The 21,606-nt window shown below is 39.5% G+C and overlaps 1 protein-coding gene across 1 annotated transcript in view; it reads right to left on the minus strand.

Moving 5' to 3' along the window:
- Positions 1-11,794, minus strand: part of LOC117394914 (GATOR complex protein MIOS-like) — a 20,961-nt gene extending 9,167 nt beyond the window's left edge. Inside the window, exons 1-8 of the mRNA XM_059012143.1 lie at positions 11,367-11,794; positions 7,006-8,366; positions 6,532-6,630; positions 5,867-6,121; positions 5,276-5,445; positions 5,109-5,174; positions 4,777-4,935; positions 4,441-4,593 (exon numbers count right to left, since the gene is read on the minus strand). Coding sequence (XP_058868126.1) covers positions 4,441-4,593; positions 4,777-4,935; positions 5,109-5,174; positions 5,276-5,445; positions 5,867-6,121; positions 6,532-6,630; positions 7,006-8,302 — 2,199 coding nt within the window. The 5' untranslated portion in view covers positions 8,303-8,366; positions 11,367-11,794. The remainder of the gene's footprint in view (positions 1-4,440; positions 4,594-4,776; positions 4,936-5,108; positions 5,175-5,275; positions 5,446-5,866; positions 6,122-6,531; positions 6,631-7,005; positions 8,367-11,366) is intronic.
- Between the last annotated feature and the right edge of the window lie 9,812 nt (positions 11,795-21,606).

Raw genomic sequence — 21,606 nt, forward strand, 5'->3', positions numbered from 1 at the left:
TAACGGCTTCCTTGTTTTTTATCAGTATGAATAAGAGACAAAATACAATCTTGAGGTGCATTAATTTATCTATCGGTTTTCTTTTTTTATAATAGAGTATCACTACCTTGCGTACTGTGTTTTTTTTTTGTATAGCACTTAAATGCAGTGAAGACAGGGTGGGAGCATATATATTTATGAAGGAACCAGTTAGTAAAACACGTTGCATGAAACTTTTAAATGTAGCGGTACCGTGATGGAATTAGCTTTCATTTTCAAAACAGCCTGGTTGTGGTTGTAACTAGGGGTGTACCGATAAGGATTTTCTGTGCCGATACCGATAACCGATGATCACCCAACCATAGAACGTGCCTTACTGCTTCTAGACACATTTACATCGAACACAGGTTGTGGCTGGGTTTTGTAGTGCTGTCATCTGCTTCCTTTGATTTCTTCAAATCAGGCTCTGTTGAGGTCTGTTCCGTTTCATTCCCCTTGGCTTGCATGTTTTCCAGGTGTGTCACCAGCATTTGTGTAGCCAGTAGCTTTTTGTCATTACCAGTGAAGTACCTGTCCTTGTATCTTGGGTCCAGTGGGGATGCAACGCAAAGGTTCAGTTTCAATTTTCTCAAAGCGTGTTTCCAAGGCTTCCAGCAAAGTGTGTTTCATAGTCTTTATTCCTTGGCCTGAAACTGAAACTTTGCTCAAAAGCCTTTTTAAAGCTACAATGGAAGGGATGACATCAGAAGCAGAGGCCAAGGATGAACTGGAGTTAGTTCTTCAAATGTTGCTAGAAATCACTTTTTTCCATCATCCCCCACTGATGTACAGTGAGAGTTGTGGGGATTTCATGGTCAACAGCATATGCTCCAAGCGCAGGCTTCTGCTCCCAAAGGCTTTGCAGCATGTAGTAAGTGCTGTGCCATCTTGTCTGTTCGTCCTGCTGTAACCTCTTCCACGGCATTCTGAGCAACGCCTGCACCCTTTGAAGATGAGAATAGCCAACGGAGAGTGTTTAAAGTGCTCAACAATTTTTCGTGACACTGCCAATAAGTCGGACACACTGCGCTGTGATAACTGTCCTTTGTTCAGCTGGAGTGTATGTGCTACACAAGGTAAACTGGACTCTTGCATTGCCTTTGCTATGTTTCTTACATTATCCCTGATAACGGCATGAGCCTTTTCCTTCTGAATTTTCCATTCTGCAAACAGATTATCAAATGCTATTGAAATAGCCTCAACTGTATGGGAAGTGCTTAACTCCTGTGCCTGCAGTACTGCCTTACGTAAATTGAAATTCACGTCTATCCATTGTGCAGCATTGACATTGGCGACCCATCAGAGCTCCAAATATCTGTGTCTATTTGTTTTAAAATAACACTGTAGAGCTCAGGAAGTGCAGTCTCAGACTAACTTTCTACTAGCAGTGTGTAACGAGGCTCCAGGCATTCAATGAGCCGGTGAAATCCAGTATCTTGTACAACGGAAAATGGCTGATCATCCAGAGCTATAAATTCCATTAAGCGGTTTGTAATTTCTTTAGCCGTGGCATTCGCACTTCCATAGTTCTGTGATCGTTTAAGTGCTTCATGTAGTGATAGTTGCTTCGGCGCAGCTCTTTCCTCCCCCTCTCTTTTCCGTAGCCTTTAAGTAGTCCTTGTATTCAGGGACATGGCGCGTCTTGAGGTGATGAATTAAGTTTGTTGTGTTGAAATCTTTGGTAAACATTATAGCTGATAATGTTATTTCCCCCTTTATCGGTGCCAATCCGATAACCAACTGATGTATTGGTGCACCCCTAGTTGTAACCTTATAATTTATAAAGTCATACAATACAGGATTCAACAATAATGTGGCACACATTACTTTTTTTTTTTTTTTTTTTTTTAGTTGCTTTATAGGTGTGTATGATTTGTTAGTTATCAAAATCTCAGTCAACTGAAGACAGATAAGAGGATAATTTCGTACCTCTGAATACATAACCTGGTTAACCGTACTGATGGCATATCAAATGCTTTGATGACAGATGTGGTTGCATTCTTGTAGAACTTAAGGATAAAACTAAATACATTTCGATAAAGGAACTACATTAGTTCCATTACTTAGTTGAGCACAAGGTGGTTTCAATAAATACTTCTGACTTAAATATAGGCCTAATATGGGATAGTTTTGGATATTCAGTATTTAAGAGTTCATTTTAAAATATATATATATATATAATTAGGGCTGTCAAGCAATTAAAAAAAAAATAATCGTGATTAATCTCACAATTAAAAAAATGACTCTTAGTTAATCTCGGTGGATCCTCAAACTCTGGCTTTGGAACTAGAGATTTTTTTAGCCCTTGTGTGAAATGTGAACATCCAAGAATATTTTTGGGAATTCTTGAAATTAAATAATGCAATGGGCTGGAATGTTACTGCTACAGTAACTTGGGAGAAATGGGACTTGACGTTGCACATGTGAGAGGAGAGGGCTATGACAATTTAGACATCATGAAAGGTAAAAACAGCAAAACACAAAAAAGGGTGCAAGGTAAATCCACAATCTTTTTCTTCCGTGAAATCCCACTAACTTAACTTAGTGCTAAACAATGCAGCCAATTGTTGTGCTCAAGCCGTTGATTTTTTCGTCATAATTAAATTCATATATGGATTTTTGTCAGTTTCCACACATCATTGGTCCATTTAAAAAGAACACCTCAAAAATCTACAGTGTCCTACAGTGAAACCACTGAGTGAAATGCGATGGGAAAGTTGAATTGAGGCAGTGAAATCTATCCGGTATCAGGTTGGAGAACGATACACTGACTGGAAGCCGAGGTGCCAAATCACGGGCAAAAGCAAAAGGCATTGCTGGTAAAATGCAGAACTATATGTAGCTCCAGGCAGCTAACTTTGATCTCTCTCAAGCAATTCCGCAGCTGGAGACAACAAAGACATCTCGAGAATTACTTATCAGACAAGGGTTTTGCAGGGGCTCTGACAAACGTAAGGGAATTGGCTGAGGAACTCCACATTGATGCTTGGTTTCCACCCGAAGCACAAATTCAATCTTGTCAGAAATAAACTCACTTCTACTACGAGGCACAAGACAAACCCTGACCCCAAACAAAAGTTTAGAGTTGACTTTTTCAACCAGGTATTAGGCTGTGCTAAACAATCGGTTGAGGAACAGTTTTCACAGCTTGGGGAACAGTCATTTATTTAAAATTCTGTACAATATCTCCCAATTGTCTGACATGAGCACAGACGAATTACACCACCTGTGCAGTGTTCATGAAAAGGCACCGACAGATGGAAAGTCAAAAGACATAAACACGCTGGAATTGTGACGAGTTAAAAGCACTTTCCAGAAGGAGTAGATTCTGGATCGAACCCTAAACATGTATTGGAATAAATACATTTGAAATAACATGACCTCAGTGTTTCCAAATGCATTTATTTCACTGAGAATACTCCCGATGCTGCCAATCACAATTGCGAGTGGGCAGTGTAGTTACTCGAAGCTGAAACTAAGAAACTGAAAAACATACCTGCGATCCACAATGACACAGAATAGGTTTGTCGGTCTCGCAACAATTTCAATTGAGCATGAACTAGTCCCAAACCTGGATCTGAAAGAAGCACTGCATGCCTTCTCCGGAAAGTACAGTTTATATAAAAGTGAACACCGAACAGTTAAAGGGAAGACAGGCACTGTTTTTCCAATAAGTAGCATATTATAGAAAGTATAACTAAAGTAATTTATCAGCAGCATTTGTGAGATTCTCATGTTATTAATGTTAATTCATGGTAAAAGTGACAGCTTGACAGGTGCGGCAGGGTGTGTCTGTGGGGCAGCATTTTAATATTTTGCCTCAGGCAGCGAAATGTGTAAGGCCGGACCTGATTACAATAACAAAATCCGGTTTGTTAAAAGTAATCGATTACAAAATCCAGATCATTTTTATCCAGATTACAAGTTTTGAAAAACCATCCCCTGGACATCGATGTTTTCCTAGGCTAACAGCAACACCATGTGGTACAAATTTTCTAAAAGTAAAACTTACAATTACAAATTCTCCCTATAAACTGGGCTTTGTTTAATTGCAGGATTACATGTCCTGTCCCGTTAATTTTTAATTAACTAGAAAGCCGGCTTCCAGAACAAGGATTAGCATTAGAACTGAACGTGTTGGAACCCGGTGAAGTTAACCCCTGAGGAAGTTCCATGAACTACTGGTATAAAAAAACACATATAGAAGCACTATAGAAAATGAATAATCCTCAGAATAATTTAGACTTTTATATGACATGACCCAGGTACAACTCTCAACTTGCAGTGCTAAAGCATGAACACGGTAGAACAGTGAACCCAAACAGATTAGATTACTGTACATTCCTCTGTTGGGGTTAAAACAGAAATCTTTTTTTTTTTTTTAAACAGGGTCATTATTTGCATGGTCACTGCATCTCTTACTTGTGCCAAGGGCTTTGAACTCGGGTCCAGTTTACTCCTGTGTATATCAAACTCAGCTCTCTTGTGCCAGAATCTCCAGGCATCTAACAAGTTGCGATAGTTCTCAATCCAGCACTGGACCCTGGAGTCCTTCACCACCTCCCCTGGAGAACCCTTCAAGGGAACAGAACAAGAACCACTTTAGGCAGAAATGTACATGCATGGAATATTGAGAAAGCAAGAAACAGAATGACGCTCTTTAATACTTTTGGGCTGCTAAGTAAGGCAGACTTCTCAAATTTGAGGAGGAAAACAATAGCAAATCATAAGCCAGTAAGCTTAATGTTTCAAAATTACCTTTAGCATACAGAAACTAGCTGTCTGAACATCACCAGTTCTGTCAACATAACTCTCCATCAGATCCACTCCATCCTTTGTCAGACCCGTTAAAAGGATTCCTTCAAGGTTTCCAGCTTCTTTCATCTCACTGGCAAGCTTCTCAATGTAGCGAGGCAGCTAATATATGGGGTTAGTAAAGCAAATTTAAAATGTTTAAAATATTGACCTATGTAACAGTTTGCAGAGAATTTACATCTTTAAAAGGTCCGACAACCTGGTCAACACTTGTCTGCAATAGTTAACACTCAAATACATTATTGAGATTGCGACTGTGTGTTTTGGAATCTCACCTGGGAGTCACTGAGAAACATACAGGCAAAGGCCACACGGTCCCGAACAGCCATGCTGCTCTCATACTGTGAGGAAATAAAAGGTATTAAAGTACAACTATTGATATGATTCAACAATGAATTAAAGTAGATTAAAGGATTTTTTTTTTTTTCAAAAGAAAACATACCAGCACACCGTCATATGATCCTGGTTCACTCGTTAGAAAAGCAAACATGACACAGAGATGAGGGTTATTTAATTGTAGCCTTAGGGAACTGCACATTTCTCTCCAGAGCGAATTCTTCTCATCTGTGTACCCAGACAAGGCCATGGCTACAACGTTGAGATTCAGATCTCCTGCAATAACAATGGAACACCCTTCAGCAAACTGCACAACACCTTAACACAAACCTTATGTTTCATTGTGCAAGGGAAGTCTTTCTATGTTAAACACATTGCTACTGGTTGCTTGCAATTAAATGGTCCCCATACTGTAGCTCCCCTCTGACCACAATATTCAAAATGATACTGTAGCTTCAGTGTGACAATCACAATTGTGTCTTCTACGTCTTTAGTGTACTCTTTCATTACTGATGCAGGTTTAGGAAAAAACAACGAGCATGTGGGAGTTATGCTAAGGTTGCCCAACAAAGTTGCGGCCCTTACTGATTTCATTTGCAACTTTAGAAAAGAAAAAAGGGCCAAATTGAGAGAGAGAGAGAGAGAGAGAGAGATTAAAAGCACTTCTCAGTCCACCAGAGAAGATGAAGAATCCAACCTTTCTCTGCTGAAGCCCCCTTATTCAGAATCTGGATTGCCCTTCGGATGTCCAAGTTGAAAAGGGCTACAGCAGCTGCACGCTCCCACTCCCTTTCCACTTCAAGGGACTGTAGGAAGGGTTCAACATCTATCTCCGGCCCTCTCTTAATCCAGCCACACAGCTGCAAGGCCAGGCACCTCTCATCACTGTGGTAGCGAATCACATTAGCCTGCCTGTCCGACCCATTCCAACAGCACCAGCTCTCAACTGTCCCTATACAGCAAAGCATTATGGAGTTGATAAACGTGAATCGCTTTTCAATACAGTTTAATACAAAACATTGAAAGAAAAACAGTATGCCGCTGAAATATATATATATATATATATATATATATATATATATATATTAAAGAGAGAAAGAAAAGTAAGATGTCTTTCCAAAAATAAAATTAATTAGATTGAAGGGTTTAGGCAGCCATAACCAGGATATAAAAGAGAAATGTATAAAATCAGCAGCAATAAGCTCTTACCAGTAACTCTGCTCAAGAAAATGTAAATGTAACAGTAAGACTACAAAGAAACTTCATTTAGGAAAATTATACACAAGATATTTGTTTGACTAAATGTATTTCTATTAGCACTGCCATTTCTCAATACAACATGGAAACATACTATTCACTTACCTGAACTTGATTTTACAATGTTTTTAATTCCAGAATAAACAAGTGGTAGTTTGTTTACCAGAGGTTTCTGTTCCAAATCTTCAGTGTATTGTTTCATAAGTGATGCTGGTATAGGAAAAAACAACCTGGACACGTGCGAGATATGCGAAGTTGACCCAAAAATAATGTCAACATGGCACTGTGCCCCTGAAATGATTTGATTCTAATATTTCATATTTACTTTAGGAAGACAAAAGGGCCAACTCATATATAGAGAGATGAATAAACTGTTTAAAAATCTATCAATCTTCTGTTGCACGCTTTACTTAGACATATTTTACTTCACAAATGGTTCATTGCAAACTTATGTCCTTTAAGGTCTGCTACCATTCCATATGGAGAGTGTGCAAATCTCTATGCAAACTTACTATTTATTGTTTATAAATTATACATCCCCCCCCCCACACTCATGTTTTCACTTTCAATAAAGGATATAATACAGAGTGTACCATAGAGACTTGAGCTGAGGATCATCATCCCCAGCTAAAAGGTAGTTTCTCCAGACCTGCTCAGTATCATGCCCATATCTGGACTGGGCCCGCTGTCTCATTTTGGTGGAAATATCCTTTTCCACAGAACTTGCATTCCTCTCCTCAGTGCATTCATACAGATGTCTGCCACAAGCCCACATTAGGGAACCGGTGGAGCTCCAAGCCAGAGAAATGCGCTCAAAGACAGTAAAGTCAGTCATGGAACGGTTTGGTGTCACCACTACCATTCGATTTTGGCTTGACGGATGCCACGCAAATGAGGCAATGTGGTTTTCGCAGGGTTGCACATTCCGCTCTATGATGGTGGGTTCTGTTTCGTCCCCTATGGGAGTCGGAGTGTGTTGCATATCATACAGGCGGATTATGTTGCTGTCTCTTGTCAAAGTGGCTAGCAAGCCTGTCCGCGTAGGACACCATGCAACTTTAGTTAAAGGTTTTGGTTGCTCAGTTAAAGTCAGAACTGGCTTTTCGAATTTACGAAGGTCCCAAATAGCCACCTGGCCTTCAAAAAAGGAAGCCACTCGATCGTGGAAGTGAGGGTCAACTGTTACCCCCTGGATGGCTTTAGTGTTAACAAACATTTTTTGGCTGGTATTTCTCAGGTCAAAAATCGCTAGGTTGCGATGCATGCCTGCCAGTAGCAGCTTCTGGTCCCTGGGGAGCCAGCAAAGGGACAAGCAAGCATCATTTTGGCCTAGCTCATAAAGTGGCTTTGTCACCACCAGACCAGCATCAGTGTCTCCAGCTGAAAGTCGTATTTTGTCTGATGTAACAGAGGCTTCTGGAGTAAACTTACTACTGATATCCCAGATTAGGACAGAGAAATCAGCTCTGTGTTTATCAAGTCCAGCAGCCAACCAGTTACTGTCCACTGGGTTCCAAGCCAAAGTGTTGCACTGTCGAGCATGTTTTGGAACAAACTCTTTCCCCATCAAATCCTTACATTTTGAATTGTGGCTTTGTCCCAGGCTTGTTAGCACAATACGTCCATTGGCCTGCCCGACTGCAAGAAGGCATTCAGGTTCATGCTTTGGATACCACGCCACACATTTCATATAGGGAGTGTCTGAATTGATAGCTAATAACGTTGCAGTCGTTTCCTCTGAAAGTCGGAGGGCCCCTGCCTTAGCTTCAGAATTCCCGACCGATTCAATGCGATAAAGGCTGAGCTCCGAGTCACAGATTACATAACGATCAACGTGGTGTGGAGACCACAGGATATCAGGTTTGGAGCCACTCATCTTTTCGGGCAAGTGAAAGAACTCTCATCCCAGATATGTCAGCATTTAAGTTTCCCTGGAGAATCTGTAAAAATAAGGAAACAGGTATTAAAACACACTTAAGCCTGTAGTGTCGCAGCGAAAGTATCACTTAAAGGCCGCTACACAGACGCGACGCAATTTTTCATCAGGGGACAAGATACTTTTGCAGTAACATGACCATACACACCTGAAATGACGAGACAGGTTTGAAAACTGCTAGATATATAAACTATAAAAAACTTGCTATTGACAAAACTATGATCTCTGACAGTATTTCAACATACAGTCAACATCGGTTCACTCGACATTCCACGGGGATACCATTTATTGTTGACTATTGTTGATCCAAGGTGTCGAGTTAACCACGTGTGCACATTAGCCATGGCATTAACATGCATACAAGTAACAGAACTCACACATTTACAAGTGTATTTAGTTAAATGTCCTTATGAAAACGGTTCAAAGAACTGCAGTGCATTAATCAATTAGTCAGTATACAGTACTGTACAAACTCAGTACAACTCAAACATGCGCTCTGAAAGTTCTGCTGACAAGCCTGCTATCCTGAATAACCTGTGCTTTAAACTTCTCACTCATTGTGAACCGATACTAGTCTATAACCAGCTGCACTTAGTAGTTGCGAATGAGTGAACGATCCACCATGTGAAACGTCAGTGTCGAGTTATAAATATCCACTAGTCTTTAATAGTTTTTATGCTTTTGGTGTCGAGTTCTGAGTAAAGTGTGGTGTTGAAAAATTAAGAGGCAGGATGCATATTTTCTATTTGAGAGAATCCGTAACCAAGACTGTCTGTCGAATTAAACAAAGACGTTGAGTTATGAGTTAACCAAGGTTGACTGTATATGGCAATAAATCATACATACCAGGCTTATCCAGTTCATCTCTGTATCTTTAAAACTGTTATGATCTTTGTCATAAAGCTCTGGGTATTTTTCAAAGGCAAAAGGTATTTTTTCCTCTGTTTTGGATACTGCATCACCCTGGTGGCACAGTGCATTGAAGCTGTTCTCCGATTGGTCAATTCCCTAGTTGTCACATGAAGAAATTGCAAAAAACAAGAATTCAAACCTATTTATTTCGCGTGGTATGAAATATACTTATCAGAAGTATTAGGTTCTATTCATTTTCTCGCATCACGTCTGGTTTGTATCGGCCTTTGTCGCAGGACAAATCGCATTGGTCCAGTGTCTATAGGCCTGTCAGTGAGGCGTCAAAACAGAAGAATTTGTGCCACTCACCCACCGCGGTATACTGGAAGCATAGACAATTAAAGCAACAAAAATATGAAAGCAATGTACTACGGTAACCAACAAGAATTCACAAAAACTAAATAAAGTTTAGTGGCAAAACAAAAGGATTAAAAAAAACATGGGAATGGAAATGGAGATGTGTTACTTTTTCTATTTTTTGTAAACAGCTACAACTAATTACTGTATAACAAATAAAGTACTACACCAGCGTGCAATAAAAAAAGCCTGTAATCGTATCTCAAGCTTCTAGTGACACTCATCATGTATCTTGCATCAGAAGCCCTTGATAAGACTACAGGCGTATTAGACACACCTTGGTGTAGTTAATTTGTTATACAGGGTATGTCACAACATAATACCAAAAATTAATTCTTAAAACTTTTAATTACAAGTCTTTGGCTGCACAGAATCAAAAGACAGTGTATTTGGGAATCTCTTCAGAAACACAAATATTGGCTTGTACTTGTCAAAGTTTACAAATAATCTGCACTGTTATTGTTTATCACGTTACCATTTACTTAATTGTGTACAACATCAAAAACAATTACCTCAAGATAAAACTATGATAAATAACAATGATACACTTTTTATTAAAGCCAACATAAAGGGGACTGGGTGTAACTTGCTGTGGCTTGGCACTTTCTGTAGACTTGTGTTTTCTTCCTTCGTTATTCTTTTAGAAGTAAGAACTCGAGGAATGAGACACAGGTTAATCTGGGTGTACAGTGCTCGACCAACCAACCGCAATGCTTTTAAAATCAAATGCAACCACGCCTAATCAATAAAACAAAAACAGTAAAACAAAAAAGTACTTAGGTTTACCGGAGCATATACTTCTGAAAAATTGCAGAAAGCTTGTGCTTCGCTGATTACCATTCAAACGTAACGTTCATGAACACCACCGAGCACTCTGACCAGAGCTCTCCACCATTGTGAAAATCCGCTCAATCGAAATCACGCATGTATACAGGTGGATGATAATTTTGAAACTGACTAACATTTGTGCTACTAAACAAAAATGAAATATGTATGCACAGTGGTTTAGCGATAATAAATATATTATATATATATATATAGTTGTTTTTTTTTTTTAAACTTAATTCAAGATCATTATTTTATTTTACTTTCATTTTTATTTTTGCATTTCTGAGTCTACCTGCGTACCCCAATGACCCTTAGTACCCCCCGCGTTAGGAGTATCCCCGGTTGAAACCTAGTGGCTCGAGCGAGGTATATATATATATATAATACATATATATATTATACATATATTATATACATACCGTATTTGTTTAATTACATTATAAGAAAATAAAACCTAAAGCACAGCCGCGTAAAGAGGTTTTAGGCCTATAACTGATACGAGAATATCGCCCAGATGAAGGACCATCAGAAACAACATAGTTTCTTAACAAAAAAAAAATATGAATGCTCTTCAAAGACCAGGCCCGTTCTTTTCAAAGGCTCCATTAGAAAGCTTTTCATAAACTTTGAATTTATTTTATTTTTATAATCATTTTGGATTTTTCTTTGTGGGCAGAAACTACACACATATATACAAAATCAGAATTGATACTCACGATTTAGCACTGCACAAACCCTAAAACCAGAATGCCTTGCTGTGTTACACCAAAATACACCGCATGGAAACAAACTATTTAAATATTGTGTTCCCACAGCACGGATTTTTTTTATTGCTGCCACCTACAGGGAATAAAATAGAAAATAACTTAAACACAGTTTAAAAAAAAAAACAAAAAAAAACACTCACCTCTCTCAAGGCCTAGACCAATCATTACTTATAGATGGCAACTTTCCCTTTTGGAAATGTCCCAATCTTTTTTCTTCTATGTTTCTGTTTTATTCTCTCTTTTAAGGGAGGGGATTAGTAACTGAACCCAGTAGCACTAAGAATGATTGCAAACACCACAAAAGAGTGAAGGAAAATGTAATTTAAAAAATGATGAATGAACACGTCCTGCTTTTCCGGAGCAACAATTTCATGTTCAATTTTATTTGACTTGCTGAAATGTGTTGCTGTTTAATATAATTTTAGTATTATTAAGTTCCTAGTACAATATTTTTTAGCCATTACAAAATTAATCTGTAGTCATTTTCTAATTCCCCTTGAAGAAATATGACTGATGTAGTTATATATGTTGGATTGGGGTTCATTGTGGTTAATTAAAATATTGTAAAGGCGGGGCCGGCACGCTGACTGCTTGTTAACAACCTAGGACTATATAAAGAAGGATAGGACATTCAATCCCGTGATGCAGTTCGGTACTCAATTACAGGCGCCATTTGTGGAGCCCACTGAGTACTGAATGCATTGCGGCGAAGCTCTGTTGTAGCGCCAGGATATACCGGTATTTTTTTTAATAACAGTACAAAATATCGTCAATATAAAGTGACTGACTGTTATTTATGCGAATTAATGCTTAATTTTGTCAAGAAACATTTTGCCAGGGCAAGCGCAAATACGTTAAATGCATTGCGAGTGCGCTGTTAAAGAGCTCTACGGGCTCCAGAAATGGCTCCACTGTTTACTAACTCCGCCCACTTGTGACATCATTTTCCTATCCTTCTTTATATAGTCCTAGGGGGTGTTCCATTTCAAAACCTAACCCCTACACCCTAGTACTTCCCTTCAAAGTGATCACTTCCAGGAGTGATCACTTCGAAGGGGAATAGGGCGCAGTGGTCGCAAAAGTGTTTAAGTTGAAACACACTTTAGCGTCATCATTCATAGCCAGGATAAGGCGTCATCATTAATCAGCACTGGAAATGTGTACAGACAAAAAGAAGATGTGAACTCGGGAGGTCATTGTCATTTTTGTTTGTTTATATATGTGTAAGAGATTAGCTGTTAGATATTGCTATGCTTAAAGTAGCTATCCATTTTAAAGCGCATGCTAATAAAACATTGACTTTTTGTGTTGTCTATAATATACCTGCATGTGTCTTTTTCTGGGGATGGCAAAGTGTGTGTGTGTTGTTTTTTTTTTGGGGGGGGGGGGGGGGGGGGTACTTGATTATTAGCAGAACTACAATAAAAAAAACGTTAGCTAGTTATTTATCAATTAAGTTATTTTTATTTTAATGTCCTCTGATCTCCAGAGTCTTGGCGCTCAAAATGAAATGCGAGCGTCGAGACACTAGAGTAGAGAAAAATTGAGATAATTGCTGTAGCCGCAATAGCCATCGCTATATTTTTAATAATAAATGAAAATCGGAATATGGGATCTGCAATCAGAAGGACAGCCCATCATCGTCGCCGTGCAGGGGCATTAATGAGGTTGGCCAGAGAAGTAAGTTGTAAAGTTAATAAATTAATTAAGTGTGATTTTATGAAGTGTTTATTATTATTATTATTATTATTATTATTTATGAACTTGAGGCAGCCCTATATACAAATGTACCATGGCTTGGTACTTGTGTACCACTGGATTTTGAAAACAAGCTAATACGATATAATGTTATCCGAGTGAAAGTACAATGGCACGGTATAATATATGTATATATCCTATACCATCAATGTACAATGCTGTATTGGTACTATCATTCAGTAGCACCATAATACATTAGCATTGTAGCCTACTTTTTATTTCTAAGATAAGATGGTATCAAGTACCATGGCACATGTTTCATAGGGGAGATAGTATCTATCCATCTAGTTTGGATCTTCACTACAAAAAAAGATACCAATAAATCATAAAGTAATATCATAATAATGAGTATTGTTATATGGTAAATAAATTCTCTGTATAATACTGTCTATTAAACCAGTCAGACGATATACATAATAAAAGAGAAATTCCAGGTGGAATTAACCCGCGTATAAAGAGTTAAAAATGTAATTCCGATAAGTATTCCTTTTTTGGGAGACTCAGCCAAGAAGGAGTCAATACAAACATACATGCTGAACAAAATACTAATTACTAATATTAACCAATACAACTGAGATATGTAAATATACATGTTGTCATTTAAGATAAACATAATAAAGTGAAAACAGTAAAACCAGGCGGAGTTAACCGACGTCGAGTGAAAAATGTAATTCCAATTCAAATTATTCAAATTATTCCTTTTCTTAAGGGAGACTCGGACAAGGCGGCAGTTACCGTCTGCATTCAATAACAGCAAAGTATGCATAAATACTAACCAATACAACTGACATATGTAAATATACAAATCAAATAATTAAAAGTGAATATAAATATTTTAAAAAATGTATTTAAAATTAAAACTAGAAGACAATTTAACCTAGAACATTAATTTATTTATATAATAAGAGTTATTTATATGACACAATAAACATTATAATATTGTTATATATTATATGATTGATAATTACATTTGTAAATATATTCGCTGACAAGCTCCATCTTCCTGCTCTGTCTTTAAACACGCAATGCTTGGTGGGTATTTTCTAAAAATAGAAAATCTCTTCCGCAGAAGTGTACACTTCGGGAACGCCCACTTGAAGGCCCCTTCGAAGGGAGCATTTTATGTTCACTAGGGATTGGAACACCCCTTAACACTTAACACTTCCGCCCTTCGATCTTCACTTCGTAGGGCGCATTTTCATGAATTCGAACACAGCCCTAGTTAACAACCCGGAAGAGTGCACACCCACGGGTGGGGGCGTGGTCAGCGCGCTGGAGTGAACGGGAGAGCTCAGGTACTTTTCCATCCAGCGAGGTTACCCGTGGTCAGCCTTTCACCTAGAGTATTCCGATCCCCAGAGTGAGGCACCTGGGCTGTATTTCCATACAGCTGTCATTCTAGAACCTTCCAGCAGGGTGAGGTATCCGTTCTGGATTGGTTGGAACGGGCACCCCCTCCCTCCAACTCTCCTATAAAAGGAGCTGAGAGCTGGATTCTGGGGTCGGACTGAGCTAAAGAGCTAGCCAACTTGTAGAAGCGTGAGCTGTGGCTGACACCAGCTTTGTTAAAGCGATTATTAAGGCTAAAACAAATACAAAGTTTAGCCTTGAAACCTTGTCTTGCGTCCTTCTTGACACCACCACATTGGTGTGAGAGTGGGATGTCGTGGGTGTTCAAGAAGGAACCAGAGTCGATCTTCTCTCTGCTGGCGGCATGGAGACAGGCGACTGAACGGGAGTTCGAGTGCGGGCTGTCAGGACCAAAAAGTCAGCTAGAGGAGGAAATGGAGGCAGCGGCTGTCCCGACACAACACAGCGGCAAGCAGAGTCGAGTCAAGACCCCCTGCTTCAATGGAAAGGTCAACTAGGACACTTTCCACGCTCAGTTCAACCTGGTGGCCTGACTCGAAGGATGGACTGGGGAGGAAAAAGGCCTCCAACTTGCCGGGTGTCTGGCAGATGACGCACTGCCCTGCCTACTGACCCTCACCCCAAAGCAGCAGGCTGACTACGCGGTGCTGAGTGAGGCCCTCCGGAGTCAGTTTGGGAGCAGCCAACAGCCAGGGCTGCTGCACATTGAACTCCGAGGTTGGACTAGGAGGGAAGGGGAGTCCCTCCGTGAGCTGGCGGCCGCCATAGAGATACCAACCCGGTGCGCATTTGTCCACATGCCTTCTGACGTACAGGAAGAGCTGGCCAGGGAACAGTTTGTGGAGGCTTTTGAGACCGGAGAACAGCAAGCACAGGTGCGTCTACTCTGGCCCCAGAGCCTCCGGGAGGCCGTGGAGCTAGCACATGAGAGGTCTGGGCTACGGAGCAACAGGGCTCGGTGGCATGAAGCTAACCAGTGAGGCGCCAACGGCATGGCTCCCAGATGTCATCACTCTTCTCACAGCGGTAGCAGCCCATGACCTGGGAGCCAGTCCATGGCAGCCTCTCCTTTGCTGCGGCTGTGGATGGCCTGATCTTTGCAGCGCTGAATGCCTGACGAGGTGCAGTCCTGAGGGAGGTAAGGACCCCCACCCGATGACAGAAAATTCCCAGGGGTCTGCTTGAACAGGGGAAAGCGGACCCTACAACATACCCCTGTCGCAGTGGAGCCGGTCAACCGGGTTATGGTGGTTGGGAGGACTTGTTCATGTTCCGATCCCTATCGAAGGGGTGCCCTGCTCCGCCCTGGTTGATACAGGCTCAACGGTCACCCTTGTGCAGCCGGACATCCTACAACAAAGCCAGTGGGGGCCTGCTCCAGTGGAGACAACCACTGCCCAGTTGTGCATGGTGATAGGGGAGCTGGCACCGGTGGGGGGGGGAAGGGGTAATCGGGGGACAGGTGTTGAAACACCCGTGTAGATTGCTCCAGTCCTAGACCCGTGCATTCATGGGCTGGATGAGGTGTCCGTTCTGGATTGGTTGGAACGGGCACCGCCTCCCTCCAACTCTCCTATAAAAGGAGCTGAAAGCTGGACCTCGGGGCCGGACTGAGAAAAGGAGAACAGAGTGAAGAGAGAAAGAGCTAGAGAGAGAATGAACTAAAGAGAAGAGAAAGCCAACTCGTAGAAGCGTAAGCTGTAGCTGACAGCAGCTTTGTTATTATTATTATTATTTTATTTCTTAGCAGACACCCTTATCCAGGGCGACTTACAATTGTTACAAGATATCACATTATTTTTACATATAATTACATTATTTTTACACATTATTTTTTACAAACAATTACCCATTTATACATTTTTTTTTTTTTTTACTGGAGCAATCTAGGTAAAGTACCTTGCTCAAGGGTACAGCAGCAGTGTCTCCCACCTGGGATTAAACCCACGACGAGGTCAAGAGTTCAGAACGCTAACCACTACTCCACACTGCTACCCTGAGAATCATTAGGTTCTCACTTGAGTACCTGTTAAGGCTTAGCTGTGAAAGAATCAGAAACCAATGGGCATATTAAAGTAAATAACTAAATAAATAAATAGTGTGCAGTCTAAAAACAGAATTGCCAGTGCAGGCTGAAGAAAAGTATGTTCCAGCCTGGTTACAGGGAGGTTGTTTTGACCCAATACATTTTTAATCTCCTATCTAAACACAGTGCTTTCTCTCACTGTTGCCCATTCCAGCCTCCTCAGTGCTCTAACAGAAAATACTACTTCAGCAAATGCAATGAATTCTGGAAGCATGCATTTGTTAAAGCGATTATTAAGGCTAAAACAAATACAAAGTTTAGCCTTGAAACCTTGTCTTGCGTCCTTCTTGACAGCGCCATAATATGATCTGATCAGCTGGGGGTTAAGGTTATGGTGAAGGATAAGACTACATCTCCATAAAAAATACTACTGATCTCAAGACTCCATTAGGTGGCGCCCAAATGAAGATTATGGGTATTAACCTCACACTCAGCTACAATGCAGTAATAGAAGTCCCCTTAATGCTATTTTATAAAAACTGTAAAAACTAAACAGGCCTCCTGGAATGCCTCTAAAAACAACCCTTAGCTAAAATATTCAGTCAGGATATTTGAAGTAGTATACTGTACCAAGCCTACCCTTTAGGTTTTCGTGATTAGCAGTATATAAAATTTGTTGTAAGCTGGATTCTTACCTTCAATCCATTGTTATAAATATGGAAATATGGATTCAGTAGATACGTGGCTTAAGATTAATATAGTTTCACTTGCCAAGAAGCTTTTGTCTGTATAAAGTAGTTCAATTATTAACCTGTTAATGCCCACTCACTAGCCTGTGCACTGAACAGGACAATCAATGTTTGTCTGTTTTTGTTTAGCACTTATACGCAGCTGATCTGTCAGCCTGGCCTGGGAAATAGCTCTTAAGTCTCTACATTGAATCCTTTTAGGACCAATAAAGTTACTCTTCTTGTGGTGAGTGGGTCGTTCAATGCCTTGGGTATTGGAATTCATTTATAATTTTAAATGCTTACAAATCATAAATTCTGATTTAAAAGTGTAAGTATGCAAGTAAAATATGTTAAATCAGCACAAGTGCATGTGTGAAGAGAGTGCTATTCTAAATGCCTAGATGTCTGTAATGCACTTCTCTCTGGTATCCCAAAAAACGAGGTGTCTCACTTACAGGTCGTTCAGAATACCACCGTTAGAATTGTGACTATAACCAGGAAAAGTGAACATAGTACCCCTGTTTTAGCCTCCTTACACTGGCTCCCTGTGCAGTATATAATTTTAATATTTTGCTGTTAACCTATAAAGCCCTACATGGAATAGCACCTAATTATTTGCAGGAGTTACTGACCCTGTATCATCCTGAACCGCACTCCTAGATCACAGGATGAGGGGCTACTGGTTATCCCTAGGGTCAACATATTTAACACAGGAGAGCCCCTAAATGATGGAATGCCCTCCCTTCTTTCATCAGGGAAGCTGAGACTGTTACAATGTAACTTTTAAATTGCTTTTTAACATGTTTTTATATATCACAATTCAGTGTTTTCAGTGTCTGAAACAATCCAGACCAGAAAAGTTTGGAACAGTTCCACAGAATTGTACTGTAAAGCAGATTAGGTCCTGAACCAATCCTTATTTTATAATTTCCATGTGAAAAAAAAGAAGTGGGTTGAACACTTGGTAGTTGCTTTGTTGCTTTTCTCCAGTGTGTTTATTGACTTCTAGTCCACAGTAATAGCACAGACCCAAAAAACAATGCAGAACAGGAATTTCACCAGGGCCTAGATTAAATCAAAATAATGGGTCTGCCATAATCATGGGTCTGCCATAACAATTCAAAAGTATAAATGTGGCAGGTTTATACGTGCTCTGTTTTAACTATTAAAATGCACAAGAATAAATAATGAGTTGTGATGAACAGATAATGAACTGCTAACATTTCAAAGCAGGGTACTGATTTTCATCCAAAGGTCATCAACACAGACAACATGTCACTTAAAAAAGTGACTGATTGTGGCAATGTGCCCCGCCCCTGTGTGCATTTGTGTGTTATATGTTGTATGTTGCGTGCGTGTGTTAATGTTGGTGTATAGAGATTGGTACACGGGATATAAACGGGTCTGTGTTTCACGTGTATTTAAAAAGTGTAGATTTATATTTAGGCACGAGGAGGGCACAAATCACTTCACGTGCTGGTTAAATGTAATATGTGAGCACGGGGTTGCACAGAATTAATTCACGTGCTGGGATTCAAGTGAATAATTAATTAGTAATCCGGGGTTAGGTGTTCGGTGAGTGGAGAACGGGAGAGAGAGAAGGAGCAAAGTAAATATAAAAGAACGTAAATATTAGTGTTATCTGCTCACCGTGTTTTGTTCGTCTGTTTATTTTGGCGCAAGTGCCGTGTCCAGTGTTTTTGTCTGTTCCAACCTTTTATTTTCTGTTCTGTTTATTAAATTCTGAGCGCGATCACACGCTCAGCCTCACCAAAACCCCAAGTCTCTGTTGTTTATTTCCTGCATCTGGTCTGACGCCACCCACTCCGGCCGTCTTTGTGACACTGATATACATAAAAATTGCTGAAAATCTGCCAAGCAACTCTTGAAATCTATTTATGAGTAGGGATTCTACTTTTTTTGGCATCCACCGCACTTGTCTAGGGAGTCTGAAGGCTCAAAATCCCTCTTCACTGCTAAGAGCATAATGGAATGAATTCATCACCCTTTGGCAAAGCACCTGGTGATCAAAAACCGAGGTCAGCAGGTGAAGTAGTCATTATTACTCTGGATACGATCAAGAAAGCTGTTAATGGAGACACACTTTATAACTAATCCCTTTTTTTCTATTCAGGTCCATATCACATTGGATACATGCACTGGATACAACATACAGTACATACATTCTTAAATAAGGTAACAATATTTTGCTTCAAGCAACACAGCTGCAATATTGTGACATGTCCAGACACATGATTTATAAATGCATATGTATTTACAAAGTACCAAAAATTTCCAAAATTCATTGGTTACAATGCTGTAATTGTATTGTGGATTGCAACACAACATACTCAGTACGTTTACTGGTCACTAGACAAAGCTACTACTGTCAACCGTCTATCAAAGACTGTCTGGTGACTGTCCTACCCATAGTAACTGAAACATACTTGCCTCAGGGAAATGCAGCTTTTATTGTATAATACATGTGAGGTGTTCCATTTTCAGTAGTCAGTCAAGCAAGGAACAGCCCACTTCAATACAACAGTGAGCTACATATGGTATGTATAATGCTATTTTAGAGAGTGGACTGAAGCAAAACACTGTGCAGAATGCTTTGTTTTTTTCAATAAGTAAGGTACCAGTATAAAATCATCCTGGTGTTCTCAGGACTGTCAATCTTTGCTGTTTTCTGTGATATAAAGTATAAACCATGTAAGAGAAACCAACCAATCACCATTATTAATTTGTCAAAATACCAGTATGTCTTATCATGTGTATAGATGCCACCCCTTCACAGAACAATTCTAAAGGGAATAAAGTAGCAGTTCCTGAGTACAGTCTTTGTTTGTGTGACTTAAAATAAGCTAATTGGTTGTGTGTAATGTGTATTGAAATAACAGAAATCCTTTTGCACTATCATAACAAGTATGCCAGTAACATACATGCCACAGCTGTCAATTCAGAATTAGAGCTAGCAGTATGGTTAAATAGTTGATGACCATGACTTATATCAACAGTTCATGAGATACTCCAGACAGATACAAAATGGTATTGTTACATACAGATGGATGAATGGACAGACAGACACCTCCCGATATCCCCAGAATATTCTCAATAACTTGAACTAAAAAATATTAATACCAAGTTTCATGACATTGGATAAGCGGTTCTCCAGAAATATGTGTGAAGTGTGACATGTTTCTGTGTGGATCACCTAAATATGAAGCCCTAAGGAACCATGTTTTCTATGACTGTTCTATTTAAACAATCAAATGACATACGTTCCTTTATAATTGGGTATGTACGACCGCCTCTACCATATCCCCTTCGCAGGGGGGTTCATTTCCGGTGGATATAACAGAAGACACCTTACACAATGTATTAACTTATATAGGCCTACAGATATAAATCGTCTTATATAATAAACTTATAATATTCTTTGTACAACCCCCCCCCCCCCCCCCCCCCAAAAAAAACCCCATAAAGACATAAAACTACAATAGCAAAGCTATTGTTGACTTAAACATCTATGCCGGACCAAGAGTCAGACAGAATTTCTCATTGCATCAGCTTTTATTATGCTTTGTACACAAGCCAAAAACAGAGTTGCTTTTAGATCAAAATTAGGACAACTCTGGCTTTTTGTGGTATCTTTTGTGGTCCAATTTCTTATGGTTTGTACAGAATACAAGAGTGACTTCAGCTTATAGTAAAATACATATACAGTGTATATATACTGTATATATCTCTCTTCTCTTGTTTATCAGATCAGCAGCTACAATGGGGACAATATATACATGTGAGTCTATTTTACTGACAAAGATCCAGATAGATTATCTTTTATTTTATAACAATCGAATCACTAAAACATATCATAACCTTATGCACATATTCTGGCATGCTTGTATTTTAAATATCAAATACAAATGTTCCACTACAGTTTTTTATTTTTTTATTTTTTTTAAAGCTGAATTCAATAAAGGCTTCAGAATACTCCACTTCCAGTTAATGTCAAGGGATGCAAATCCAGCAGTGGCATTCCATAAATCCTTTCTGGTAAGTCTGTCAAACAGGAGAATGTCTTGTTCGCCGCGGGGGGAAATAATTTGTGCTGTCTGTTGACATTTAACAAATGATCTTCACATATTGGGTTCTAAAAGATTTGAATATATCTTAAAGCTGTATGAGCTATAAGGCAAACACCATGACAACCCACACAGGAGTACCAGTCTGTTTGGTTCTCAGCTCAAGAACTGTAACATTACAAAACAAGTATTGCTTGTAAAATGTTCTCTGTTTCATAAATTCTGATTCTACTTTGGTACTTTTTTTGTCTGGATAATTTGATTATGAATTACGTGTGAAATTTACACAAGCAAAATTATTATATTTTAAATTGTGATAATTGTTCAAACATGTACCCACAATTACCATGGCTAGAATTACACATTGGAGCCAGTTAAACGTCAAATGAACCAAATGAGCTAACCAATT

This window comes from Acipenser ruthenus, chromosome 3 (assembly GCF_902713425.1).
Source record: "Acipenser ruthenus chromosome 3, fAciRut3.2 maternal haplotype, whole genome shotgun sequence".
Lineage (NCBI taxonomy): Eukaryota > Metazoa > Chordata > Actinopteri > Acipenseriformes > Acipenseridae > Acipenser > Acipenser ruthenus.